Raw genomic sequence first — 27,133 nt, forward strand, 5'->3', positions numbered from 1 at the left:
GAGATATCCCCCCTACTCATGAATCCAGTATCCAATTTTACGATTAACCGACCGTCCTCATACCCAATCCGGTAATGGGCACCAAAAATTATATCGCATTGATATTTCATCCGATATGAAGATGAACCATATCTTCCAAACCTTTCTGGTAAGGAACTTTCCAGCCCCGTCCGACTGAGTTAATGTTCAAGGTAGGGTTCTTTATGTACCAGGTCCGTCTGCCCTTTCTCTGGTTACTTAGTAAGTCTTTTATATATAGATTTTTATCAACAAACAATCAACAAACGCATACTAATATATCATATTATATTTATAAATCAATTAAACTACATTCATGCCAACGACATATAACAAAAATAACCAAATAAATCAATAAGACCATCGAAATTATAAATTAAGAACATGTACTATACGAAAATAAAACAAGTAAGACAGTATAGAAAAATAAACAGGAAATTAAGATAATTATGAACTAACCGGTTTTGATTTCACTGTTAACTTGTAATTATTTTTAAGATTTTCTAATTTTTTATAACAATACGAAATTATACATTATTAAGCCTCAATTTACAGTAACGGAGAATAGGGTGAGAGATCCTTACCTGGATCGGTGTTTTAAGATATCGCGTTGTCTACCATACCTCCTAACGGATACCGAATTTCCTGAATTTTTCCTACATAATTCAAAACATTCGTTATGTACCTAAAAATACCATAAAAATCTAAAATTGGTCTTCAAAACTCTTTCCACCTAATTTTGGGGTTCCGGCACAGCGCCGCCACCGTGCTTCTCCGGTGACTTCGCCACCCACAGCGGTGGTCCGCCTCGGTCAGGCTAGTTCTAGCTAGTTTTGGTCGATTTTGGCCGGCTTTACATGTATTCCTATAGAAAAACACATTAAGGAGACTCAGTTGGCTAGAAAATCACCAAAAACACTGAACCTACTAGTGGGGGGTCACCAGGTGCGGTAGCTTCGTCGATCCTCCCTCGCGACTAGGGTTCCTTCTTCAGCTAACCTACACAAAAAAGGACGGTGAATACAATGATCGAAAAATTGCATGAAACGGGAATCAGAAAGGGGCTCATCAAAGGGATTTTAGGGTTTTGGCTGTGGCAGCTCCACCAGGCTTTGCCCATAATTTTCGACTCACTTGTCATCCCTCTTGCTCAGATTTGGCCATAAGAGTGCTCGGAATCGAATTTCAAATAGGTAGGGGGAATTTTTACCTTTTTTGTGACTGACAATGGCTCCGGTACGGCGGCGATTAGCGGTCAGCCTACTTCTCCGGCACTTGATTCTTCTTCTCCAACAGGGGCCAACAGTTAGGGTTTGGGTTTCGATAAAACGTGAAGTATTTATACCCATCCCGGGTTGATCTGGACCATTCATTGTGATTAATCTAGTCCGTCTGATCGCGCCTGAGGAAAAAACGAATCTAGACTGTCCATCACGATTGATCTCAGCTGTCTATTCGCCGCAGTCAATGGTGGCTCCGGTGCAACGGCAACCGAGGGTCGGTCTCTTTCTCCAGCGTCTGGTTCTTCTTCTCCGACGAGGACAAGTGCGGCTAGGGTTATGGTTTCCTGAGACGTGATGTTTAAATACTCATCTCGCGTCAATCTGGACCATCCGTTCGCGTCGACATGGAGCGAGGAAAGTCATCCGATCATTACCTATTTAGGCCAATTGCATGGTTGAATCTGAACTATTCATCGCGATTGATTTCGTCCATCCAATCGCGCATAAAGAGGAAATGCATTTAAGTTATAACAACTTGAAACTTAAAAAGAAATAAATTATAAATTGAATGCAGAAGAGAAATAATAAAGTTAGGATTTACATTGCTTACACAATAATTCAGAATACCCAATAGGGCTACGGGAATGACTATTTTCAAAAAACAAACAAAAAATCAAAGAAATAAATGGAAAGTAAACAACTGAGCATCCTATTCGCAACCTTCATGTGGATCGAGATATGAATTTTGGTCATCTTGATCTGAAATGGTTAATGAAAGAGTGAATTACACTAGTCCAGTAAGAATATCACACTATTCATCGATACATAAATGAAGGTTTATAGAAATTATAAAAACAATTAATTGAGCTATTAATTTAAGTAAATTCATTTATCATAAATAAAATCATTTATCGCATACTTATCGTAACGAGATTCTTAAAACTTACTTATACAAGCAATAACATAACCAATATTATAATCTCATATTCAATTAGGCAGAACAACAACTTTCTTTTTTTATCTGTCTACTAGTATCCATGGAGGTCCATAAAGATGTCCCCACTACGTGTGAACTATTATTCAACATCGTCAACTAACAGGTCATCCGCATACCCCGTCCGATATGAGGGTAAAACGGACCATCCCCATATCCTGTCTGGTATGAGCGTCAAAAATATCAATTCTCGATACCCCATCCGGTATGAGGGTGAAACGGGTCGTCCCCATATCCCGTCCGATATGAGTGCCAAAAATACCAATCATTGATACTCCGTCCGGTATAAGACAACGTTCACGGTAGGGTTCCCTATGTAACCGGTCCGTCCACCATTTTTCAGAATATTTAATAAGGCTACCATTCATTCATTCACTTAATCAAGCGATTTTCTGTTTATATTTAATTTTTAGTTTCACAATTTAACTGTAAGTCATGCAAAACAAGCAATACATGCATCAAGAAAATACAACCAAATCATCTTACTAATTACAGTATATTATTATGTATTCATAACTGTAAAATCAAACAATCAATTAAAACATGACAAACAGTAATAAATAACCGATTCTGACTCCATTAGTAACCTGTAATTAATTATTGATATTTTTTAAATTACGCAAAATACTATATTACTTATAATTAAACTTCAATTCCATAACAGAGAGTAAGGTGATGAATTCTTACTCGAATCGATGTTCGAAATACTAAGCTTTCAGCTACGCCTACTGACGGTCTTCGGGTTTCCTGAATTTTTCTTTGGAGATTAAAACCCACTTCAAGTACGTAGAAATACCCTAAAAAATCTAAAATCGGTATTAAAAATCTTTTCTGGCCAATTTTAAAATTTCGGCACGGTAGTGTCGCCATGCTTCGGCGACGACACTGCCGCCTTCGGTAGCGGTTTACCTCAAACTGGCAATTTTCCGCCAATTTTGGTCGATTTTGGTCGGTTTTATATTCATCCATGAGAGAAAACACGTTAAGGAGGCTCGGTTAGCCGAAAAAAGTCAAACTCACCGGCGGCAGAATTTTTCAGTGCAGCGGCTCCGCTAGCTCACCTTCGCAGTTGGGCGTTTTTCTTTGGTCAACCTGTAGGAAAGAGAATGGTGATTACAATGATGAAAAAATTGTACGAAACGAGAATGGGGAAAGTGCTCATTGGAGGCGATTTTTTGTTTTTCCTGCGGGGGTGCCACCGAGCTTTACCTATTGTTTTTAGCTCATCCGCCGGTCCTTTTGCTCCGATTTGGTCATGAGGGTGTTCAAAATCAAATTTCAAGCGAATGAGAAAATTTTTACCTTTTTTGGCAGTCAAAGGTGGCTCCGACACAGCGGCAGGCGACAGTCGGCTCCCTTTTCCGGCGACTAGTTCTTTTTCTCCAGCGGGGGACTAGCGTTTAGGGTTAAGATTTGATGTGAAGTGAGGTATTTATATTTTTCTCCCTTTAATCTGAGTCGTCTATCGCATTTAATTTCAACCGTCTGATCGCATTCAAAGAAGAAATGAGTATAGATCATTCATTGCAATTTGATCTGGACCGTTCATCGTGTTTAATCACGATCGTCCAATCACACATAAGGAGGGAATGGATCCGGACCGTTCACACGCGCGGGAACAAATTCGAACTGTCCGATTGTGAGCATGCAAATTGCTAGTGTGGCCTTTCGCATGGCACCACGTCAGCATGGAAAGCTCCGGTTCGTCGGGGCTGTTGACTAGGTGGTCCTACGTGGCACATTTTTCTTAAATTGCGTTTTGACTCCCAGTTTCTAATTTTTCTTTCAAAAACATCTCCCAAAACCTAAATTTTCATTACTTTTTCCTAAAATTATTTTTAATTTCATCTTCTACCTATTTTTTCCTAATTTTTATATTAAATAAAAATTCATAAATTTAAAAATTATATTTTATACATTAATTTTAAAATTTTAAAATTAATTCCGAGTATTACATGAGTTGTCCGTGCACGCAAGACATAATCAAGGTCATTGGATCGCTAGGCACATGTATTGCCCGTGTGACGCTGATTTCAGCGTGTTTTGCTATGTGGCGTACTCTAATTCGCTGTGGTTGCTGACTGGGCTGTCCCACGTTGCCGATTTTTTTTTTTTTACGATTTTACTTGTTTTCAAATTTTCTTCTAAAAACACTTTATTTGTTTAAATTTTCAATCTTTTTTTTTAAATTATTTTCAATTTTGTTCTTATTTTATTTTTTTCAATAATTTAAATAAAATAAAATAAAATAAATTATTTATATAACCTTTATAAATAAAAAAGATTATTACAAGCTAATTTTCGAGTCCATGTATTATATTATATTTTTTAAAATTTTATGAATTTAATGAGCTTACAAGTTTAACGCACTTAAAAACAAGAAACTTTATGGTTTGCTTTAGGCATTTTTACTTTTTTCTTATGTATTTTACTTGTGTAATTATGATAATTTATAAGTCAAATAAAAAAAAATTAGAAAATTAACTTTCTGTTTATAGGTTAGGTAACAAAGTTTATCTTGTTTTTCTGATGTTTATTAAAAAATTTATCAAAAATTACGAAATTTTTGTTCATGTCTAATAATTATTTTATCAACTTTTCCATTTATAAAAATTAATTTAAAATTTTTTTGTTAATTGAAAACGCAATTAATTTTTTCTATTTCAGTTATAATAGAGCCATTGATTTATCATGTGATTAAATAAATTTTGTATAATCTAACTGGTTATTTTAATTTTTATAAATAATTTTTATTAATTAAATGTTATATACACATCAATTATAATACAACAAAAGACAACCTTCAAATGAAAACATACAGTAATATATTCTAACTTAAATTTCCATAATTTTTCATAAAGAAAGACATATATTTACCATTGAGTTAATTAGCGATGCTTTTAATTTTAGAGCACGATCTATTATGATCTTCCAGATTACATATTTGTAATTAAAATATGAGCATTAAATCAAATTCAACTAAAACTCACTATTGGTTTTAACAATTCACCTGGCCTAAAAATATGATCTACTATTATAATCTTCCGGCCATTTTGAGGAGCTGACAACAAAATACAAACTTTACCTCCAAAAATTTACCTTTTAAGATCACCATCCAAACAGTAGTATACTCAAAAAGTTGCAGCACCCACAAGAAAATCATTCAGACCTCTCAAACCACCATCATAATTCAAACACTCATAATAACATGTGAAAATATGGGAGTCGAAATAAAATAAACCCTCAAGAGGACAGAGGAACAGAATTAATGGACATAATAAAATTGCAGGAAAAAACAAAATATATGAGAAATTGATATTGCTACATACTAACTTTAGGATGAAGAGCAGCATGGCTTTCTAGTGTTGGCTTCTGATGCTCCTACATCTATGGTCTTCCCCTCTTTGATGTTGGCAGGGGTGGGCTGCTCATTAGACACTGACTTCTTACTAATTATCCGGTATATCTCGGAGAGAATTACCTGGAAAGCCTTCTCGACATTTGTTGCTTCCAGAGCAGATGTTTCGATGAAAGAAAGACCCTCTTTCTCTGCATAACTTTGAGCATCTTCTGTGGCAACTGCTCGGAGATGCTTCAGATCAGTTTTGTTTCCAATCAGCATAATCACAATGTTGGAGTCTGCATGGTCCCGTAGTTCTTTCAGCCATCGACTTACGTTTTCAAATGTTGTTGGTTTTGTAACATCATACACAAGAAGAGCTCCAAGTGCACCCCTATAATAGGCACTGGTTATTGCTCGATATCGCTCCTGCCCAGCTGTGTCCCATATTTGAGCTTTCACAGTCCTTCCCTCCACCTTATCAAAAGACAAAAGTGTTGAATTTGGATGGTAAACAAATCTTAACGCATGTGTAGAAAAGAGCAAGAATGGTAAAAGAAAATATATGGGATTTGTACCTTTGGTGTGGAAGAAAAATAACCTATGAATACACTGAGGGAAGCTATAACAAAATTGGAAGCAAAATTCAACTAATTTGGACCTGATGAATTATTTACATTCTAATAACTGGGAACATATATATCAGATAGAGAGAAAACTGAATGAACATAAATCCCGTCTATGAATAAGCCTCCATGTGCAATCCTGTGAAGAAAGTGTCAGACAAGCCATCTTTTTTTTTGTCAGTTGTTTAAGAAATGCTGTATTCCCCCTTGTCCGCATTAGTTTTCCAAGATATATTTTCTACAGAAAAGATAAATTATTGGCATATAATCCCTGATATAAGACCCCTGTCTAGTAATAAGACCAACATTCTCATACTATTTTTTTTTACCTATTCACATCATTGAGGCTGCTTGGCTATAATACAAGTTGGACGTTTTCATTATAGATCAATCTTTATCACACCATTCAAGCTATTATAAAATATCAGTACAATAAGGCCAGAGTATTTGGATGCGATAGCAATTATGACGTGCAACGGAACTGGACTGGATTAGCATGCTTCAGGACATTGACTGCTTTTTGAACAGCACGCCAAATATGAGTTAGTTTAAAAAACAAGTCACAATATCCTGAATTCTTATTGCCCTTAGATTAGGAGAAAATAGATCTCAACTGTCAATTCATTTCAATTGAATAACTGATATTTAATTTCAAAAGGTCTACCAGTAAAAAAGACAAAGTTAGAACACCTCAAATTACTACCCAAATATATTAATCACTGATATAACATAGCGAACACTTGAGCTTAGCCAAATGACCTGGAGAATTCATGGAAAATTTTCAAAGTTCAAACACAAACAAGCCGCTCAAATAATTTGAGAGCATGCTTTGATCCAGTCAAAGGAGCCATCCATGAAAACTTCCCCATTTCAAACACACAAATCAGACGCCACAGTGAATAAGAACTCCAAATCTCGATATAGTATGGAACCAAAAATATTCAATAAATCAGATCTACAAAGAGGAGAGTAATATAAATGTAAGATCTCGCAGAAAAGACAAAAAATTATATTAATCTCTTTCTCCTAAAAATGAAAACCCAACTAAAATTTGGAAAGCAATAGCAAATTCACAGTATACCGGATCAAATAAAGAATTGCTATCCGACGACCAGGTATCACTCAAAATTATATAAGGGAAAATAAGGATTAAAAGATTGATAAAAAATAATAAATTACAAATGATGTGAAAACTAAACATTTTCGGTTAGATATCGAGCATTTAAACCAGATCAATGCACCTACTAACATAATTTGCGAATAGAGAAGCATCAGTGAAGTTTAAAGTAGTTCAGTTTCGGCTGAAAATATTGAACTACTCGAAAACCGAACAGCACAAACAGAAGAACACAAACTGAACCAGATCCAATTGACCCTCAAAACTTAAGCACGCATATAAACATGTACATGCACCTGTAGAGAGAGAGAGAGAGAGAGAGAGAGAGAGAGAGAGAGAGGATACTTGAAGAGTTCGTGTGGCGAATTCTACACCAATGGTAGACTTGGACTCCAAGCAGAACTCGTTGCGAGTAAATCGAGAGAGCAAATTCGATTTTCCAACCCCTGAGTCGCCGATTAATACCACTTTGAACAGGTAATCGTACTCCTCATCCGGCCTCCTCGCCATCGCTTTTTCTCTGCTTGATTTCCTTTCCTTATTCTTTTCTTTGCTTTTCCTGCGGCTTCAATTTCTCGTCAAGAAAAAATCCATAAAATCCACTGCTGCAAACGAATCGGTCCTCCCTCGCAAGTGAGAAACCGAGGAACAAGACGAATACACGATGACTCTTTTCAAATCAAAATTTCAAGATCGGCTACAACAGCACGTCTATATTATCTACCGAAAAGCAGAAAAGATTTCGTGAAAGTGATATTACTATAATGCCCTCGGCCTCGTATTGGGATCTCTTCTCGAGGGAGGGGCAGAATTGGGAGGACGTGTTAGTAAAAGAATTTAAACTTCTCTTTTGAAAATTATTTGGTAGTTAGTAATAATGCTTGATTTAAAAATATAAACTTTTTTTATTACTGAAAATCTGAACGAATTTTGATTTTTGGTTTTTTTTTTTAATTTAAATACTTGAATTTCTTAAATCCATTTTCCAATTTTTTTAATCTTAGATTTACCTCAATTTCAGTTTAATATTTTTATGAAAATTTCTTGATCATTCCGTATAATATAAGATTATTATAATAAAGTTTACCAAATAAATTTTTAATTGTAAAATTAAATTAAAAAACTCATACTATTATTTATTTTTCATGTATAACTCTATTATTATGTTAAATAACAAAATTTTGAAATAATCATCTTATCGTTGGACTATAATATTTTAATAAATATACTAATTTAATAAATATTAACTACTTAATTTTTTTTTTCTTTTTCTTCACATATTAAACTTTCTTGTTCTTCTTCCCCTTCCTTCCCATTAAACAAAAGGAGCATAACTTATCATGTTTTTTTTTTCTCTAATGAAATGGGCAACCACAATATATTATTTTTTAATTTTTTTTAAAAAAAATATTAGATGAATATAACTGGACAACTCTCAATTATAGTTTATTAGAAGAAATCAATTCTATTTATAAAGAAAGTTTATAACTTTATATGTAAAGGCCCGAAACTTAAAAGAAAATAAAATTATAAAATTAAGTGCGGAAATGAAATAATAAAATTTAGAGTTTACATTTCTTACACAATAATTTAAAATGCCCAATAAACCTACGAGAATATTCTTTCTAAAAAAAATTACGAAAATTAAAAAAATAAACAAAAAGTCAATAATTGAGTATTCCAGAACGACATTCACTAATTTTTGAAGAAAGTCCGAGTGGTGAACTATTCACAACCCTCTTGTTGATTAGAATCTAGATCTTGGTTCTCTGGATCTGAAATATTATTGAAAAAGTGAAGTACACTAGTTTAGTAAGAATATTACACTACTCACCGATACAGAAACTGAAGGTTGGTAAAAATCATAAAAACAACTAATGGAGCTCTTGATTTAAGTAAATTCATTTATCATATGAAAAAAATCATTTATTGCATATATTTACCGTTGCGAGATTTTTAAAATCGACATATAAAGATACAATAATTCAAATAACATTCCAATCTCATTTTCAAGTGAACAATAGTAATAACTTTCTTTTTTTATTTGTCTACTGGTATCTCTGGGGGCCCATAGGGATGTCCCACTACGTGTGAACCAATATTTAACATTTTTAACTAAACGGTGGTTCCCATACCTCATCCAGTATGAGGGTGAATCAGTCCGTCCTCATACCCCGTTCGTTATGAGCGCCAAAAATATTAATCATCGATATCTTATCCGGTATGAGATAGCGTTCACAGTAGGGTTCTCTATGTACTCGGTCCGTCCACCATCTCCCAAGATATCCAGTAAGGCTACCATTCATTAATTCACGTGAGCAATCAATTTTTCGTTTGCATATTAATTTCTAATTTCACAAATCAACTGTAAATTGTGCAAGAAAAGTATTATATATATCAAGGAAGCACAATTGAATCATTTAACCATTCCAATCTCTCATCATATATCCAAAACTGTAAATTCAACAATCAGTTAAACATGACAATAAATAAATGACTAACCAGTTTTTGACTCCATTGCAACCTGTAATTAATCTCAAATTTTCTAAATTATACAAAATACCATATTACCGATTATTAAATTTCAATTTCATAATAGAGAATAAGGTGAATTATTTTTATTTGAATCGGTGTTTGAAATACCGAACTTTCTACTACGCCTACTGACGGTCCCCGAATTTTCTAAATTTTCATATGGAGATTAAAACATGCTTCATATATCTAAAAATACCTAAAAAAATCCAAATTTGGTGTTAAAAATTTTTTATGGCCAATTTTGAAATTCTAACACGACGGCACCGCCGTGCTCCAACAACGGCACCACTGTCCGCGGCGGCAGTTTGTCTCGATCTCGCTGTTTTCGACCAGTTTTGCCTAATTTTGGCCGGTTTTATACTCATCCCTGTGAGAAAACACGTTAGGGAGCATCGGTTGGCTGAAAAAAAATCAAAAAATGAAAACCTACCGACGGCAGAATTTTCTGATGCAGCGGCTCTGCCGGCACATCTTCGCGGCTGGGCGTTTTTCTTTGGTCAACTTGTAGAAAATAGAACGGTGAACACAATGGTGAAAAATCACACGAAATAGAAAATGGGAAGGGGCTCATCGAAGGCAGATTCGGTTTTTGCCTACTGTAACGTCCTGTTTTTTTTTTCATGTTGATAACCAATCGGTAATGCACAAGGAAACACTAGCACAATCCTTCATTCAATGATCAAGATAAACCTGCAATCATGTACAAGACATCGCACACAATACAACCATACTCAATATCTATGCTACCATCAGTTTTATACATTCTATTCGGTCAAAAAAAAACAAAAATTTTCATCCTGTTACTCTACACACTAGGCTCAAAATCCAACAACTTCGGTCCGGACTCCGTCCCTACATCATCTGTAAAAAGAAAAGAGTCAGTTAAGTTAACTCAGTACAGTAAAACTCAAAATACAGGTGTGAAATGCAACAATATAAAACCATATACATTTACCAACAGTTCACTACTGAACTCCAGTTTCCCCTCATGTACCTACAATCCTACCTACCCAGGGTTTCCGTTCCCCGACGGCACTCCAAGCGTGCCAGTGATACCACCCACCGCCAAGGTCGGCGACCATTAACCACCTATCGACCCCTATTGGACCACACACTCACTCTAATCATTCTCTCCCGTCACCACCATCAGCGACCGTTAGCCATCTCTCAACCTATACCAGGCCACTCACACACACCTTGATCATTCTCTCCCGTCACTTATATCGGCGACCACTAGCCATCTCTCGACCCATACCAGGTCACGCACGCACACTATTTTCATTCACTCCCGTCACCGATATCGGCGACCACTAACCATCTCTCGACCTATACCAGGCCACTCACACACACTCTGATCATTCTCTCCCGTCACCGATATTGGCGACCACTAACCATCTCTCGACCTATACCAGGCCACGCACGCACACCATTTTCATTCACTTGCGTCACCAACATCGGCAACACCATCGTCCACCTATCAACCCCCATCGGGCCACACACACACACACTACTCCTTCTCTCTCACTGCCTCTCTCCGCCTGCTACCTGCGACATGTCCTAGGTGCCCCTACTCACACCATCATTCTCCCCCAAGGCTCCAGCTACCCCACTCCACTCCCTCAAGCATCTCACTCACCCGGCGGACCCTTTCCTTCCCCAGCATTCACTCATTGCCTCTCCCTATCTCTCTCTTGGACTACATCTTCTTGCCACACCATCTTTCTCACCTCACTCACCCTGCGGATCCTTCCCTTCCCCAGCGTTCACCCACTACCTCTCCTTATCTCTCTCTCGGACTACGTCCTCACGCCACAACATCTTTCTATCTCCTCCCGAGTTACTCACACCACCCGTTCCCTCTCCCACAGCTCACTAACCCCACACCTCTTCCTCTCTCCTCCTGCGTTGCTCGTACAACACGCTCACTCTCACACAGTTCACACACATCTTCCTCTCTTTACCCGCGTTGCTCGCACAACTCGTTCTCTCTCACACCGTTCACTAACCTCACACATCTTCCTCTCTCCTCCCGCGTTGCTCACACAACTCGCTCTCTCCCACACAGTTCACACACCTCTTTCTCTCTCCCGACCTCCACTCACTCCACACTCTTATCTCTCTCCTGGCCTCCACCCGTGCCGTCACTTTCTCCCTCTCTCCTCCCGCGATTCTCACGCGGCCAACTTCCTTCCACTCGCCTTACTACACATACTCACCCTACACGGCCTCCTCCGTACACCGCTACTTCCGTAAGTCGTGACCACGTACGCCACACATCCAAACATTTCAAACTCAAATCAACACACATATTTGAAGTTTGTTACCGTACCTCCCATTTCCATCTTCCTTCTTTCGGCCGAATGTGCTATCACCGTTCGCGATCTCCTCTTCTCTCCGCTCCGCTTCCTTTCTCTCTCCTTTTAGAACCTTCCTTCCTCTCCTCTTTCTCTTTCCCGCTCCCCTTCTTCCTCTGTTCTTTTTCCCCTTACATCATCTGAACCCAAATTTTCAACCTTTTTTCTCAAAATTGTTTTCAATTTCATCCTCAACCTATTTTTTTTTCTCTAATTTCATATTAAATAAAAATTTATTAATTTTAAATTTATATATTTATATATTTTTTAAATTTTAAAATTAATCCCGAAATAAATTCTAAAACCAGATATTACATTATACTGTAGAATAAATTACATATGTATAAATAAAATAGATATTCGTGTTATGAGAGGAAAAAAAAAACAAAAATATTACAAAATTTGTTATAACAAATTTCTTATATGATGCATGTTCATCATTTGTGTACCGACAACCACGATTGGTGAATGAAAACTGATAAGCTGTTGCTGTTGAGATGATGAGTCATTGAGGTATGATTATCTGCAACAATGTGCATCCAGAATCTTTTATTTGCTCACAATTCTTACCATGCTTTCTCTACAATATCAGTATGTTAAACTATAAATTTTGTACTTTTAGCCTTTTATTTACTATGATATTAGTGATTTTTATCATAAAAATATAAAATAATAATAATAATTTTAATAGATTAAGTCATCAAAGTAGAATATCAATTCTTAAAACTTAATATTATTGTGTAATAATATATAAATTTAATTAATATATACATATGTTGTATATATCTTTGAACAATCCTAACAAATAAGACTAAGATAATAATTTATAACCTATTATGTTTTTGGTTCAACCTTTAGTATCATCCAATTAAACATTTGTAATGAGCTATTACATTTCTATATGTGCTACATTTAGCAAACAAAATTATTTGGGCCTAAGTACTAAATTAGTCATATATTATTTTTAATATTTAAGTCGATCTTTATAGTAATTTTTTATTCTCTTTATTTTTAATATATATAAATATTAATCACTCGATGTTATGGATGATCTGTAAGTATGATCTAAATCGAGGTTGAATGATGTTCGGTTATATTTTTAGTTCAAAAATTTTTTAACTGAAAAGGTTAGTGTGAATTTAATACGGTATTAATCTAAATCAATTAATTTTTTAATATAAAAATTAAACAATAAATATATAAATGATGTATATACGTATTATATATTATATAGATAAAATATTAGAATAAAATATACATATATATATGTGTTATATCTAATATTTAAAATTAAAATATTAATATGTAAATAATGTAGTTTGTAACACACACAAAAAAAATTATTATTTTTATTTTTTAATTTAATTTATTTTAAATTGTATTAGAATTTTAGTTTAATTTTATATATATTTAATTTATAAGGTTTTAATTTAATTTAATTTAATAAAAATAAAAATAATAATAATGATAAAATAGGGTAAAATTATTTTTAGGCTTAATTGAAATTGATTTTGGAAAAAATGGGTAAAATTTTGGATTATGGAGGCATTTTTAAAAAGAAAATCGGAAACCGGAGGTCAAAACGCAATTTAAAAAAATTGAGACACGTCAGCAGCCCAGTCAGCCGCCGCCACCCGCCGCCGCACCAGAAAATTTTCCGACCGCCAAACGAGGTAAATTTTCTCTCCTTGGCTTGTTTTTCTATGTTGAATCCGCCTATGGCCAAATCGGAACCATACCACCGGCCAATCAGTAGGAAAACACCGCCGAAAACGGCGCCGCCGCAACTTCCTTCTATTTTTGCCTCTGATGAGGCCCTTCCCGGTTTTCGTTCGATGCAATTTTTATACCACTATGATCATCGTCCTTTTCTCTACAAGTTGACTGGAGCAAAACATCAAAACGCAACTCGTGCCGGAGAAGCCACCGCACCCGAGAGCACCGCCGCCGGTAAGTCTCGATTTTTTGTGATTTTTGACCCACCGAGGGCCCTAGGGTTGTTTTATCGCAGGGACCAATGCAAGTTTGGCCGAATTTGGCCGAAAACAGCCAACCCGAGGCGGATCGCTGCCGCAGGCGGCGGCGCCGTCGTCGGAGCACGGCAAAGCCGCCGTGCCGAAATTTCGATATTGGCCGAAAGGGGCCCTAGGTCTGATTTGGGATTTTTTAGGATACGTGCAAGTACAGGTAGTGCGTTTCAGTTTCCCGGGAAAAAATTTAGAAAATTTAGGAACAGCCCGTAAGCGAACTGTAGAGCCGATTTCAGACTCCGAAACAAGTAAGGATCTCTCACCCTACCTCCTATCACGATATTAAAGCTTAATAAATAATTAAATGGTATTTTGTAACTTTATAAATATGTATAATTGATTGAGGTTGCCAATGGAGCCCGAATCTGATACATTGTTGGTCAGTTGTTGTTTGATCCATTTTTCAGTATTAAATGCAGTATGATATTTGATGTATTTATTTTATGGTCTCGTATGCATGAATCATGGTTTCTTTTATTACGGTTTGTATTATGATGAACCCGATACTGTGTTGTCTTATTTGGTGTCAATTACTGGTTTACATGTTGTGTATGATTGAATGATTGAGAGCAAGGAAAAGGGCAAAAAAGTTATGTGAATTAATAAATGGATAATGTGGACAGCCTGACTAGATATCCTGGGAGATGGTGGACGGATCGGGTCCATAGGGAACCCTACCGGGAACGTGGTCTCTCATACCGGATGGGGTATGGAGACCTTATGTGTTTTGGCGCCCATACCGGACGGGGTATTGGAGACGACCCGTTTCACCCTCATACCGGACGGGGTATTTAGGTTTATGGTTTTGGCGCCCATACCGGACGGGGTATGGGAACGACCTTGGAATCAGGTTATTAATATTAATGATTCATGTATAGCGGAGACCCCCTATGGATCCCTATGGATACTAGTAGGCTGGTAAAAGAGAAAATTTATTGTCTGATTATTGAAGTGCAAAAGTATGACATGTGTTCTGTTACAAAATCGATATGATTTTATGATGGTTATGATGTTATTGTTTTCATATGTTATTTTTATGAATTTCGCTAAGGTAAGTGGACAACAAAAATTTTTATATTAATAAATGAGATTGTTATAAATTATGCTCCATTGATTGTTTTTGTTTTCTACCGACCTTTACTCTTGTGACAGTGAGATAGTGTGATGTCTTTACTATGCTAGTGTAGCTCATTCCTTACTTAACCATTTCAGATCAGGAAGACGGGGTTCCCGAGCTCGTTCCGCAAGAAGACGGCGAGTTAGACGCCTAAAAACTTTATAGTTCTATTTATAATTTTTTTATTTCGAGTATTTATTTTAATTAGCTTATTCTTTTATGTTTTGAGTACGTTTTTTGTTATTATGTAAAAGATGTTAATCAAAATTTTTATTACGCTTCCGCATTTAAAATTTTTAATATATACATTTTTATTTAAATTCCAGGACCGTTACATAGTTAAATTAATTTTTTTGAGTAAATACTGGCCCACCTTGCTCCAAGACAAGATCTACTAAAAAAATTTTATGCCATCCAATTGATACTCACTCTTATTATATATTAAATACTGTTAGTATCATTAATAGATTTGTTATATGAAAATAAATTAAATACGTGATTATTTTTTATTTAGATAAATTTTTATGTTGAACATCTCTAACAACAAATATTTTAATTTTTAATATGACAAAAAACAAAGACATAAAAATTAAGAACATAAGATCAAAAAAATAAATTCTTCCAAAACAGAAAGTGCAAATACAAATACCATGTGCGGACCGATTTGTTTTTTGAAAATAAATAAAAAAAAATAGAAGGAAAAGAATTAATATATAAATTAATTTAATATTTAGGCTAAATTTGTTGTGTGCGAGTTTAAAATATTAATATTGAAAGAGATAAAAATACAAATATTTTTGTATAGCCATAATAATAAAATGATTGCTATTTTATTTTTATCATTAATTTTTTATTATTATTTTTTAATTTCTTCATTCATTAAATATGTATATATCAATATTAATTTATAATGTCTAGAGGAATATTGTCCGAATTAAAATTTATAATATCTTGTAGAAAAAAAAGATGGTACTAAATATTTAATTTATTATATTTTGTTTTTTATGAGAAAAAAGTATTTATACTTTATTTAATTAATAAGCTTAATGTGAGAATTTTCTTTCTTATTATTTTCGTAAAATTCAAGGAAAAAAAAAAAGTTGAAATAGTCCACCAAACTCAACACTAAGACAACAAACGTCAGCGCATCGAAAGTCGAATTCTAGAAATTCAACAAAATAAAAACACCTCAGTTTTCTTTCTCGGAAGAAAAGTAAAATCTTGATTTTAAATTTTTCCTTTTCGTTTATTTTTTCCTTTTGCTTTTTCTTGCTAAAATCTTGAGGGAGATTTCTCGTACAGACGACGCAGAGATGAGTGAGATCTTGAGATGTAGATCGCTTCGTTATCTGCTGTTTTTCGCTTCTATTTTTCTACAATTCCTTTCAGGTTCTTCTCTTTCTTTTGTTTCTTGTTTTTTTTTTTAATTTTTAGATCTCTTATTTTTCAATTTGCTAATTGTTGAATCAGAACGACTGTTTTGATGTAAATTTTTTGTTTAATTTCATGAGAATTTGTTTATTCTAATCATATTATCGAAATTTCATCTGGCTGATCCCGTCTGATCACTTTCAGTTCTTTCTCATGGTTGCTGAGAATTATGCGAATGAGGATGTGGAACATTTCAAGTTTATTCTTATTTTCCTCGTAATGTAAAAGCTCAAGTTCTAACAGGAATGGGAAATTTGAAACTTAACCTTGTCTTTATGGAGGGGAAATTATGGGGAAAAGAAAAGAAAAGAAGAGAAGAAGAATTACTTGTATTCTTTGTTTTACGTTTGATTTGGTCGCATTTGTGGCTACTTTTATATGTAGTTAACCGGAATAGGTGATTTTTTGTGAGTACTCACTTTGGCAGAGATTCGTATAGATAAAAAACCATTATTCTTTTATGCAAAAGTAAGGAGCTAGTGACGATAAGGAGCTTTGAATGATTCTGAACATTAAGGATCTGGTTATTACTGTAGATTGTCCATAATCAGCAGCTTGTTTAGCAGAACATGGAGAGAAATTTATATTTTGTCGTTACATTAACATATATATTAGTCTAAATTTTTTCTGAAATGTAAGAGTGTCTTGGCATGTAGTTAGATTTTATGCATCATACCTTATTCTTTTATGATAATAAGAATTTAATGCTTAACTGTTTTACCTTTTAGAATTTTTTATAGCTGGAGTATTCCTCTTATATGCTGCTTTTGTTTTTGGGTCTCTTTTTATTGCCTCCTGTAAGGTTTTTCCGATGATTCAAAGAATTCAAACAGCGGTAAGAAGGCTGAGCCTCATGCTTCTTCAACCAAGACTGGAACCAAGGTGGTTATCATTCTACTTGGGGTTTTAGCACTATCGTTGTTTTCATTTTTCCTTTTCAAGCTATGGCAAAAGAAGAAGAGAGAAGAGCAATATGCTCGTCTTTTGAAGCTGTTTGAAGAGGATGATGAGCTCGAGGTTGAACTTGGCCTTCGGGATTGACATGTTGTAGCATTAAAGATTGGGGTCATGGTAGTTGAGGTGTGCTATCAACTTTCTTTCATTTTCTTCTTTCTAAGATTTTCCCGCTTTTCACATTTACACTTTTTATTTCGAAAAAAAAAAGATTTTGCTGCTTTTCTGTGTGCTCAGATGAGGTATAAAATGTTAATATCAGATATGTGACTTTCTCTTTGTTGCCTAACTTCATGGAGTTTTTCAGCCACATTTTGCATGCGAAATTTTGCCTTAAGATTCTATTAATGTGTCAAAAGAAATGCACATGATGACCATAGTCCAACAACTCATATTTTTCTGAAATTACATGCTTCCTAAAGTAAAACCTAAAAATTTCAGATTTATATTATCATAATTGATAATGTCTGATTGACTTGATTATGAAGACTTTACATTCTTAACCTGGTATTCACTGAAATGAGGAAAATTCTCCTTTGTGCTTATCCAGTGTCTGTTTATTTGAGTTTCCATTGTTCTATTGATTTTTCCACAAAGTCTTTGTATTTGAATTTGCTGGGGAAATTTTTTGTAGTTGTGTCCTTGGAATTCATACACTAGTTACCCATGCATTTTTTTTTTAAAGGAGTATCATAAAATCAGAATTCTGTTGTCAATACTGGTTGAGTAATAGCAACCCTGTAATGTGAGTCCTTGGAACTTCCTTCCCTCCCTTACCACTAGGAATGGAAAATGAAGAAATGAAATGAAAGTAATGGTTTGCCGTTTTCTCTGGGGAACTAGTAAGGGAACACGAGTGGGAGACTAGGAACTGCAGTTAGGTTTATAGGGTACAGCCCAAAAAAGATTAGATTTAATTTTGCATGCTTTTGTTTTACATTTTTTTCTGTATTCTGCATGCTTTCATTTTACATTTTTCTGTAACTAACCTTCATCATGCTGGGTGTTGACAGCGGTTTCTTACTGCAGCAGATATCATTTTAGGCTAAAATGGAGTTTCTTTCTAGGAATGCACGTTCCTATGATGGCAGGATGTTGAAGATGTGAAATGATCTCCTGTGAGGTCAGATAGTTTTCAATCATAAGCCACTGTATTTGTATGATATGTTTAATTGAAATTCTTTCATGAATTTTGGAATCATTACCTGTTTAGAGTGCACAGTTTTACCATTTTTACCAGATATTTGAATAGTCTCTGATTCGCTGTATCTAAACACCAACTTATATGTATTTTTTCTATGATACTCTGATCATTGAAATGCTATCACTCTTGAGGATAATCTTGTAGTGAATTGGACTGATAGGAAAGGCATGTCTGCATTTCGTGGTTTTTTGGTTGCAATAGTTATATTCTGCTTCTAGAAGTTAGGTTGTTTAGTCAACGTTAAAATCATGGTTTATCTGTACTGACAGTGAGTCTGCATTATGCTTGCGCATGCATGATATTTTAGACAATATGTGCTTCTGAGGGAGAATGAAAAAGAAAACTTGGAGGCACAATTTTATAGTTTTCATCTCGTATGCTCAATGAGCTGAAAAGTGTAATCTAAATATTGCTTGGATATGCTGTTTTAATCATGCACCAAAATGATGAGCTTTCCTAAATTCCAGTTCTTGGTGTAGATCGTATTATTTATGGCCCTTCGAACCTCTGCAAATGGATGTTTTTGACTTTTTTTCTATTCCCTGACCTTATCTCATGAAAACCGAACAAAAATGAAAAAATGAAAGTGGAGTTAAATTGCAATATGCCCTATTCTTCCCAAGAAAACGATTAGAATTGAATAAAGAGAATGCAAATGATTAAAATGAGAAATCTCACTGTCTATGACACTTTTCTGCTAATTTTCCACCAGATAAAAGGGCAGGATCTGCATCGTCTGGTAGATAATTAGTTACTATCGGTGTATTTTTAATAGTGAGGTAAAGTTTAGTTAGATTTGTTGTGGTAAGTTGTCTTCTGATGCAGGACAAGGTTAGGCATTTAGCAGGAATTATACTCGTAATTGAAGTAATAATCCTACCTACCTCCCCACTGTTCTCTCCAACCTGCTCCTTCCTTTGTCTTCTTTAACCATTAATACAACTATACATTATCATTTTTCTTTTAACAAAATGTCTTACAATAAATTGAAGCTTACACTACTAGAGGCATCTGCTTTTTTTTTTTTTTTAATATGAAGTTTAGAAATAATTAGTGAAATTAACACTGGTAAAAAAGAGTGATACCCAAAGTTAATATTGTAAGTTAAAATTTTCTTTTGACATTCTTCTCTTGAAGAGAGGGGAAAATTTTCACTTTACTGTCACCCCGCCTAAGAATAGATAGCAAAGAGACCAGTCTACAATTCATGTGGCTAGTCTGCCATATATTTTAACCAGACAAGCAACTGTTTTGCTAATGTTGATATGGTAAGTACTTCTATTGATATTAGTACATTCATAAATAATTGTATGAGCTTATTTGTACGGTAACTTCTTTTATGGTCATTAATAAATTTATGAATGATTTGATTAATTTTATTGATCAGTATATTTCTTTTTTTCTGGTAGTAATCAAAAAATTTGTCCTCAAGAAGAATTTAGTCCAAGAAATATGCAGAGTAGTTACTCTCATTATTAAGTATCTCCTTTCAAATGCTGCTGTTTTTTTGGGGGGTCTGTTTGGTTTAACTGGTTCTTCTAATCATTAGTTATTAAAAGTAAAATGAAATAATTTATAGTAACAACAACTTTAAAACAATGTTTGAGATAAGATGTTGTTAATATCAAAATATAGTGTTATATTCAATTAATTATGTTAAAGAGTTAATAATAAATATTAAAATAAAAATTATATAATAATAAAAAGTATTATTAAAAATGTTTTGTCTGAGAATTTTGTTATGTGAATCTGCAATAGAAGTGTTGATTTGTGTGAGAATGTTTCGAATCATATCATATCACCATTGACACTTGCAGAGTACGGATTCTCGTGAAGTTATTTTACCGGAGAAAAAAGGTGATTAGAATTCGAGTGTTATTTTTATTTAAATATATTGTGTTTCATGAAATTAATATTTAAATGAGAACAAATTTAATCATGTGAATTATATATTGATTCAAGCCAACCTTTTTAAGAGCTCTCTCTACATGATTTGATTTGTCGCTTCTTCCACAAATCTTCAAAAGCCAATTATTACTTTTTTAAAAAGTACTAATGGCGTGAGCTTACACTATTCAGCTTTTCCCTTTTTCCTAATTTTTTTCTCTCCGTGTCAAAAATAAAAGAATAAATTATAAATTAATTTTAATAATTAATATTCATTCTAATTTAGCCTTCAATTTTATGTTTACTTTCATTTTTTTAACAAAAATAAAATAAAATACTAAAACAATATTAAATTTTCTAATATTAATAACAATTTGTTGATATTAACTCATTGTTATTGATTTATTAAACAAAATCTTTCTTTTAACCTATTTTATAAAGTATTAGAAATTTAAAACAAATACAAAAAGACCAAATTGCAGTGAAAAAACATTAGGCACCAAGTTGCAAAGAAAAAATAATAGACATCAGATTGTAAAAAATATAAAATATAAAATTTAATTTAATAATTTATCCATTATATAAATAAAACATATATGCATGCACGTTATAGATATAAATTAAATTTTATGAGAAAATATATGTATATGCCGAAACAAACCTAAAATTCCCTCTCATTTTGCTCAAATGAAGTGAATGAGAACCAACTACCATAAATTAACACTCATATCACATGTATAACGAGAAACCTTTTTTCAGAAAGGTCGATGGTACCCAAAAAAAGTAGGAAAAACAAAATTATGTAAATTCAAAATTCTTGCAACTTCAACACAAAACACTAAAAGTTGGCCTGAAAATGGAGAATCCAAGAACATACCTAATATCTAAAGTTGGTTCACTTGAAGCACTTAGCATCCAAGAGAGCTTCTCCCTCGAAAGGCTCCTGATCCTCAATCATCTGACTTACTCGTTCTTTCTGCGCCTCGTCCGAAATATCAACCTTCTTCCACTCATAGAGCTCCATGTCATAGCACTCATCAATCACAAATTGGGGAATTTCTTGCCCACGGAAAAGCCACAATCCCTTCACCTTAAACGGGGGTCCAGACCCAATCACCAGCATCTTCCCAAATGCATATTTCCGTGCTAAATCCATCCGTTGAAGAAACCCACTGACCTTGTTCAGCGTCACAAATGACACTGTATTTTCATCATTGTATTTGTAATCACAGAACCAGAGCGAGTATCCCTCAGGATCATACATGTCCCAAAATCCTGCAAAGGACGGCCAAGAAGAGACAACAATCTTCATGCCAAGATTTAATTGAAAAGTGAGGCCAATAACAAATTTTCACTCTTGTGCGAGCCCAATCACAATAATACTCCTTGAAAAGGCAAGATAACAAATTTCGACCACACAAAAGGTTGAAACAAAAAAATCCAAAACTTCTTTGAGATGTCATGCATGGTAAATCTTTTTATACTCAAAACAGTTTTGCATCGTTAGACTCCATGTGCATGAAAAAAAGATGTTTTTATGAATAGAACAAACAAAAATGTTTTTGAGAAAATAAACAAAGACGTGCAACAGTGGAGATGAGTGCAAACAAGGCAAATAAAAAAAGATAGTACCTTTGATTGCCACTTCACGGAAATTGGTCTTGGTATTGGAGTAAAGCCTCTTCCACTCATCAAGTATCATCTTACTAGGAGGAAGCAAATCAAGAGGATTCTTAGGTTTGGGCTTTGGAGCCTCCTCCTCTTCCTCGACTGGCTTTGCTGGCTCTTTCTTGGCTTCCTTTTTTGCTTCTTTCTTAGGTTCCTCTTTAGGCTTTGGTTTAACAGATTCTTTTGGTTGAGAAGGTTTTCTTGCAACAGGTGGAACAGATTCTACCTGCTTGACCTCACCGAGTATCTTCTTAAAATTTGGTTGATTAACCAAGGTCCAGAAGTATCTTTCGACATGAGAGAACTCTGATGTAAAGCTCTTAGTCATGATTGCCTTGAACCCAATACACAAGTTGCATGCCATGATGATGTCTGCAAGAGTTACAGAATGGCCAACCAGGAAAGTGTTTGACGCAAGATGAGTGTTCAAGGCACCCAATGCTCTCTTCAAGTCAGAAATTACAGCTTCCTCAGCCTTCATCAAAAAAGTATACAATAAAACCGAATCAGTGGATAGTTACCGATAAATTGGAGGTGATGCGCAGTTACATAAACCATGTAGGCATTAGTTTTACAAGAATATGAGAGTGATGATAAGAAAAATAAAAGAGCCCATTTTACATTTAAAACAAATAGGGAAAAAATGAGGCAAAAGTCACAGTTTACTTATCTACAAATCAATATAAGACGTACAAGTGTATTTTCCCGACAGAACAGAATAACTTGAATCAGCCATATCAAATTAACACACTCTGTTCCATGAATCAGCAGAAAAAAAAACATATGTTTGATAGCCTTTAGGGGGGAAATGATACAATTAACATTCAGGAGGCACCATAAAAGATCATAATGTGATCTTATCTTCATTTAATGGGAAAAAAAACAACACATCAAGTTTATCTCCCATTAAATATTGGTTCCAGCTTATATGCCAAAAAAGTGAAAGAAAATCTCTGATTTCTATCAATAAAAGAGTCCATGATGCAGAACAAGAGAATATATCTTTAAAAAACAAGTCCACAAGTGATGCAAGCAAGACCAAACTGAATTGTCAAAAATGAAAAAGACAGCTCACCGGAGGGAGGTATACAGCCCACCCCATTCTTGGCCTGTACCAGTTCAAAATATTAGCATAGACCTCCAATGATGCAAAGTCTATCCACTGTTCAATATGACCCTGTAAAATAAAAAGTAGATAAAATGTGAGCATAAACATGATATGACAGGCTATTTTTTAACAAAACTAGTTCCAGTAAACATTGAGATATTTTAAATGGGAAGAAAAAGAACAACTAATTTTACATAATCAATGGCGGTAGAACCATATAAAGGATTGTCAGCCTTCAAGCGGGTCACTGCAATGGCAAATAAAAGATCCATCAGCACAATGTATATACATACATGTATAAACACACACATGTAGAGGGGGGGAGAGAGAGAGAGAGAGAGAGAGAGAGAGAGTTTAAGTTATAATCTGACCATATCTAGCAATAACATTGCTCTCAAATATAGCACCATCAGGTGTTTCCAGCACAGGAACCTAGGCAGATAATTCATACTTATTAGAAAATCAACTCAAACTAAAATGCTGAAAGTATTCTCACACCAAATATTAATTTGACATCAACTTCATCTTACAGATGTTTACCTTTCCAATCGGATTCATCTTAAGAAATTCAGGGGTTTTGTTTGTGACACCCATCTCAAAATTTTCAACAAACTCAACCTTGACCCCAGAGTATTCTGCAGCAATGAGTGCCTTGAAAGCATTTGTGTTTGTCTTCCATGCATGCAAGACCTGTACAGTAAATCAAACAAGCATGAACTATGAAAATCAGTGTTGCTCATATTATGCACAAATCTGTCTTTTGAAAAATTTGACCACAAGATGTAGCGGTATTTACTAAATTCTCATAAATCAAGGAACTCCTAAGCATCTCCCCCGTCCTTCAAGGACAACAACTACAGAAACCAATATTTGCCACCAGACACCCTAAAACTATTAGTTTCTAAGGAGGAATGAAACTGAGAAGAGGAACATCAGTGAACCAAACCCATACAAAGGGAAAAAGATGATTGGCTAAAATACTAGCGTAAAAAGATCAAGGTCCAGAACTCAATTTAATTCAATTTCCATCTTCTGGATTGCATCAGAAAGACTAAAAACTTTAACCGATCATGCAAGAAGATGATTACCCTTGAAAAATAAATGAAAGCCAAAAGAATATATTGAACCAAAAACCAATGAGCATATCAAATCCTGAGCAAATATACTAGACAGTGATTGGGATTTGGGAAACAAAAAAAAAATCCAGCGTTCTCACAGTTCCACATCAAACGAATATAGCAGTTACCATCGTTACAATTTGCACAAATGAACTCCCACCATTAGACAGAAGAGCACTCAAGTGTAAGTCCAAAAATAACACATAAACATACACAATGTCAGGGAGGAGAGACTCACCAGAGCCATGGTCTTAGAGGAAAAACGTTCTGTAGCAATATCAGATCTGGAATTATAAAGAACACAGTTAAAAATGGAAAAAAGACTGTAAATTGATAAGAAATACACCAAAGAGACAAAGGATTCTACAATTTATTCTGCATACATTTCCAGGGTTATATACACTTGTGGATAATGTATGAATCAATGCGTATAAACGAAAATGTAAATATTGAAACCCGTACCTCTCTGAAAGCGCAAGCGTTCTTCCGTCAGCGAGAATACAGAGAGATGAACAGAGGGAGTGGCGGAGTGCTAACAGGAAAAAAGATTTCTAGGGTTTTTGTAGAGATCAAATCGGCCTCCTCTAAATGGAGCGGGTCTAAACCCGAAAACCAAACCGTTGAAATGTTTTCCTTTTAAGGAAATGGCCAAAAATACTACTAATTATTATTTAGGAGCAAATAGCGAAAATTCATATTTTTTTTTACAAATTTTATTTTCAATTAAGTTTATGATATATGCTAGATGATGTGTTTATATTTGTAGCTTTTTTTTAATTTTAAATTTTATTTTGAAAATAATATTTCAAGTTATTATATGTACTTCTTCTTATCATAAATTACAAAATTCATGTGATGTAACGCCGTAAATTAAAAGAAATGTATATATTTATTCTAAGTGCGGAAGCGAAATAAAATGGATTATGATTAACATCTTTTACATAATAACCAAAACAAATTAAACGTATGAAAGAATAAACTAACTTAAAGAAAATATTATAAATGAATGCTATAAGGAAAACTAATAAATTCTTTGGCTTCTACTCGCCGTCTTCCTGCAGAACGAGCTCGGGAACCAAGTCCTCCTGATCTGAAATTGTTAAGTAAGGAATGAGCTACACTAGCCCAATAAAGACATCACACTATCTCACTGTCACAGAAGTAAAGGTTAGTAGAAAACAAAAACGACCAATTGAGTATAATTTATAACAAACTCATTTATCAATAATAAAACTCTTTACTGTCCACCTACCTCGGTGAGATTCATGAAAACAATTTATGAAAATAATTACATCATAAATATCATAAGATCACGCATACTATGTAACATAATACATATCATGCTTTTGTATTTCAATTATTAGGCAACAAATTTCCTCTTTTATCAGCGTAGTAGTATCCATGGGGATCCATAGGGGGTCCCCGCTACACGCGAACCATTCACATTAATAACTTAATTCTAGGGTCGTCCTCATACCCCGTCCGATATGGGTGCCAAAACCATAAACCTCAATACCCCGTCCGGTATGAGGGTGAAACGGGCCGTCCCTATACCCCGTCCGGTATGGATGCCAAAACACATAAAGTCTTCACACCCCGTCCGATATGAGAGACCACGTTCCTGGTAGGGTTCCCTATGGACCCGGTCCATCCACCATCTCCCAATATATCTAATCAGGCTGTCGACATTATCCATTTATCAATTCGCATACCTTTTTCCATTCTTTTCTTAATCTCAATTATCCAATCAAACATAAATACGTAAACCAGTAATGGACACCAAACAAGATAACACAACATCGGGTTCACAATAATTTAAACCATAATAAATAAAACCGTGATTCATGCATACGAAACCATAGAATAAACATATCAGGCACCATATTGCATTTAAAACTGTAAAATAAATCAAACAACAACTGATCGAAAAATACATCAAATTCGGGCTCCATTAGCAACCTTAATTAATTATACATATCTATTAATTCATAAATATCATTTTATCATTTATTAAGCTCTAATGCCGTAATAGGAAATAGGGTGAGAGATCCTTACTTGTTTTGGAGTCTGAAATCGGGTTCTCACTGCGCCTACGGGCAGTCCCTAGATTCCCTGAATTTTTCTCCAGAAACTCAAACACACTTCCGGTACCTGCACATGTCCCCAAAAAATCCCAAATCAAACCGAGGGCCCTTTTGGCCAATTTTAGAATTTCGGCACGACGGCTCCGCCGTGCTCCGGCGACGGCGCTGCCGCCCGTGGCAATGATCCACCTCGGGTTGGCTGCTTCGGACCATTTTCGGCCAAATTCGACCAAACTTGCATTGGTCCTGTGATAAAACACCCCTAGGGCCCTCGGTGGGCCAAAAAATTACACAAACCCAAGGCTTACCGGCGGCGGGGCTCTCG

At 34.7% G+C, this 27,133-nt stretch overlaps 3 protein-coding genes across 5 annotated transcripts; 1 reads left to right on the top strand and 2 right to left on the bottom strand.

Annotated features, from left to right (window-relative positions):
• Positions 1-5,315: 5,315 nt before the first annotated feature.
• Positions 5,316-8,015, bottom strand: RAB11C (RAB GTPase 11C). Its single transcript, XM_088213828.1, has 2 exons — positions 7,664-8,015; positions 5,316-6,052 (listed from the first exon to the last, which is right to left on the bottom strand). Exons 1-2 carry the CDS (start codon positions 7,826-7,828, stop codon positions 5,570-5,572), a joined length of 648 nt encoding a protein of 215 aa, XP_088069954.1. The 5' UTR covers positions 7,829-8,015; the 3' UTR covers positions 5,316-5,569.
• Positions 8,016-16,475: 8,460 nt separating this feature from the next.
• LOC110826355 (uncharacterized) lies at positions 16,476-19,079 on the top strand. 3 transcript variants are annotated; one of them, XM_088213829.1, is made up of 3 exons: positions 16,476-16,743; positions 17,588-17,865; positions 18,769-19,079. In XM_088213829.1, the coding sequence occupies exons 1-2, from the start codon at positions 16,668-16,670 to the stop codon at positions 17,824-17,826; spliced, it is 315 nt and encodes a 104-aa protein (XP_088069955.1). In that variant the 5' UTR covers positions 16,476-16,667; the 3' UTR covers positions 17,827-17,865; positions 18,769-19,079. The 3 variants fall into 3 exon arrangements, with proteins under 3 accessions (XP_088069955.1, XP_021912680.1, XP_021912675.1); XM_022056988.2 differs by having other exon boundaries at positions 18,772-19,079; XM_022056983.2 differs by having other exon boundaries at positions 16,478-16,743; positions 18,753-19,079.
• Positions 19,080-21,518: 2,439 nt separating this feature from the next.
• Positions 21,519-25,344, bottom strand: LOC110825108 (elongation factor 1-gamma-like). Its single transcript, XM_088213830.1, has 8 exons — positions 25,187-25,344; positions 24,963-25,008; positions 24,147-24,296; positions 23,978-24,038; positions 23,801-23,853; positions 23,574-23,675; positions 22,463-22,973; positions 21,519-22,105 (listed from the first exon to the last, which is right to left on the bottom strand). The coding sequence occupies exons 2-8, from the start codon at positions 24,969-24,971 to the stop codon at positions 21,726-21,728; spliced, it is 1,266 nt and encodes a 421-aa protein (XP_088069956.1). The 5' UTR covers positions 24,972-25,008; positions 25,187-25,344; the 3' UTR covers positions 21,519-21,725.
• Between the last annotated feature and the right edge of the window lie 1,789 nt (positions 25,345-27,133).

The sequence above is a fragment of the Carica papaya genome, chromosome 2, assembly GCF_054855325.1.
Source record: "Carica papaya isolate Zhongbai chromosome 2, ASM5485532v1, whole genome shotgun sequence".
In the NCBI taxonomy this organism is placed as follows: domain Eukaryota; kingdom Viridiplantae; phylum Streptophyta; class Magnoliopsida; order Brassicales; family Caricaceae; genus Carica; species Carica papaya.

Bases quoted from the DNA above. Each gene is read 5' to 3' on its own strand.
- RAB11C (XM_088213828.1), bottom strand. From the start codon at position 7,828: ATGGCGAGGAGGCCGGATGAGGAGTACGATTACCTGTTCAAAGTGGTA. The intron at 6,053-7,663 runs GTATCCTCTCTC...TCTTTTGATAAG, and splicing joins TCGCCACACGAACTCTTCAA to GTGGAGGGAAGGACTGTGAA.
- LOC110826355 (XM_088213829.1), top strand. From the start codon at position 16,668: ATGAGTGAGATCTTGAGATGTAGATCGCTTCGTTATCTGCTGTTTTTC. The intron at 16,744-17,587 runs GTTCTTCTCTTT...GCCTCCTGTAAG, and splicing joins TTTTCTACAATTCCTTTCAG to GTTTTTCCGATGATTCAAAG.
- LOC110825108 (XM_088213830.1), bottom strand. The intron at 24,039-24,146 runs GTAAACATCTGT...TTATCTGCCTAG, and splicing joins AGATGAATCCGATTGGAAAG to GTTCCTGTGCTGGAAACACC. The intron at 22,106-22,462 runs GTACTATCTTTT...CGTCCTTTGCAG, and splicing joins CCGTGAAGTGGCAATCAAAG to GATTTTGGGACATGTATGAT.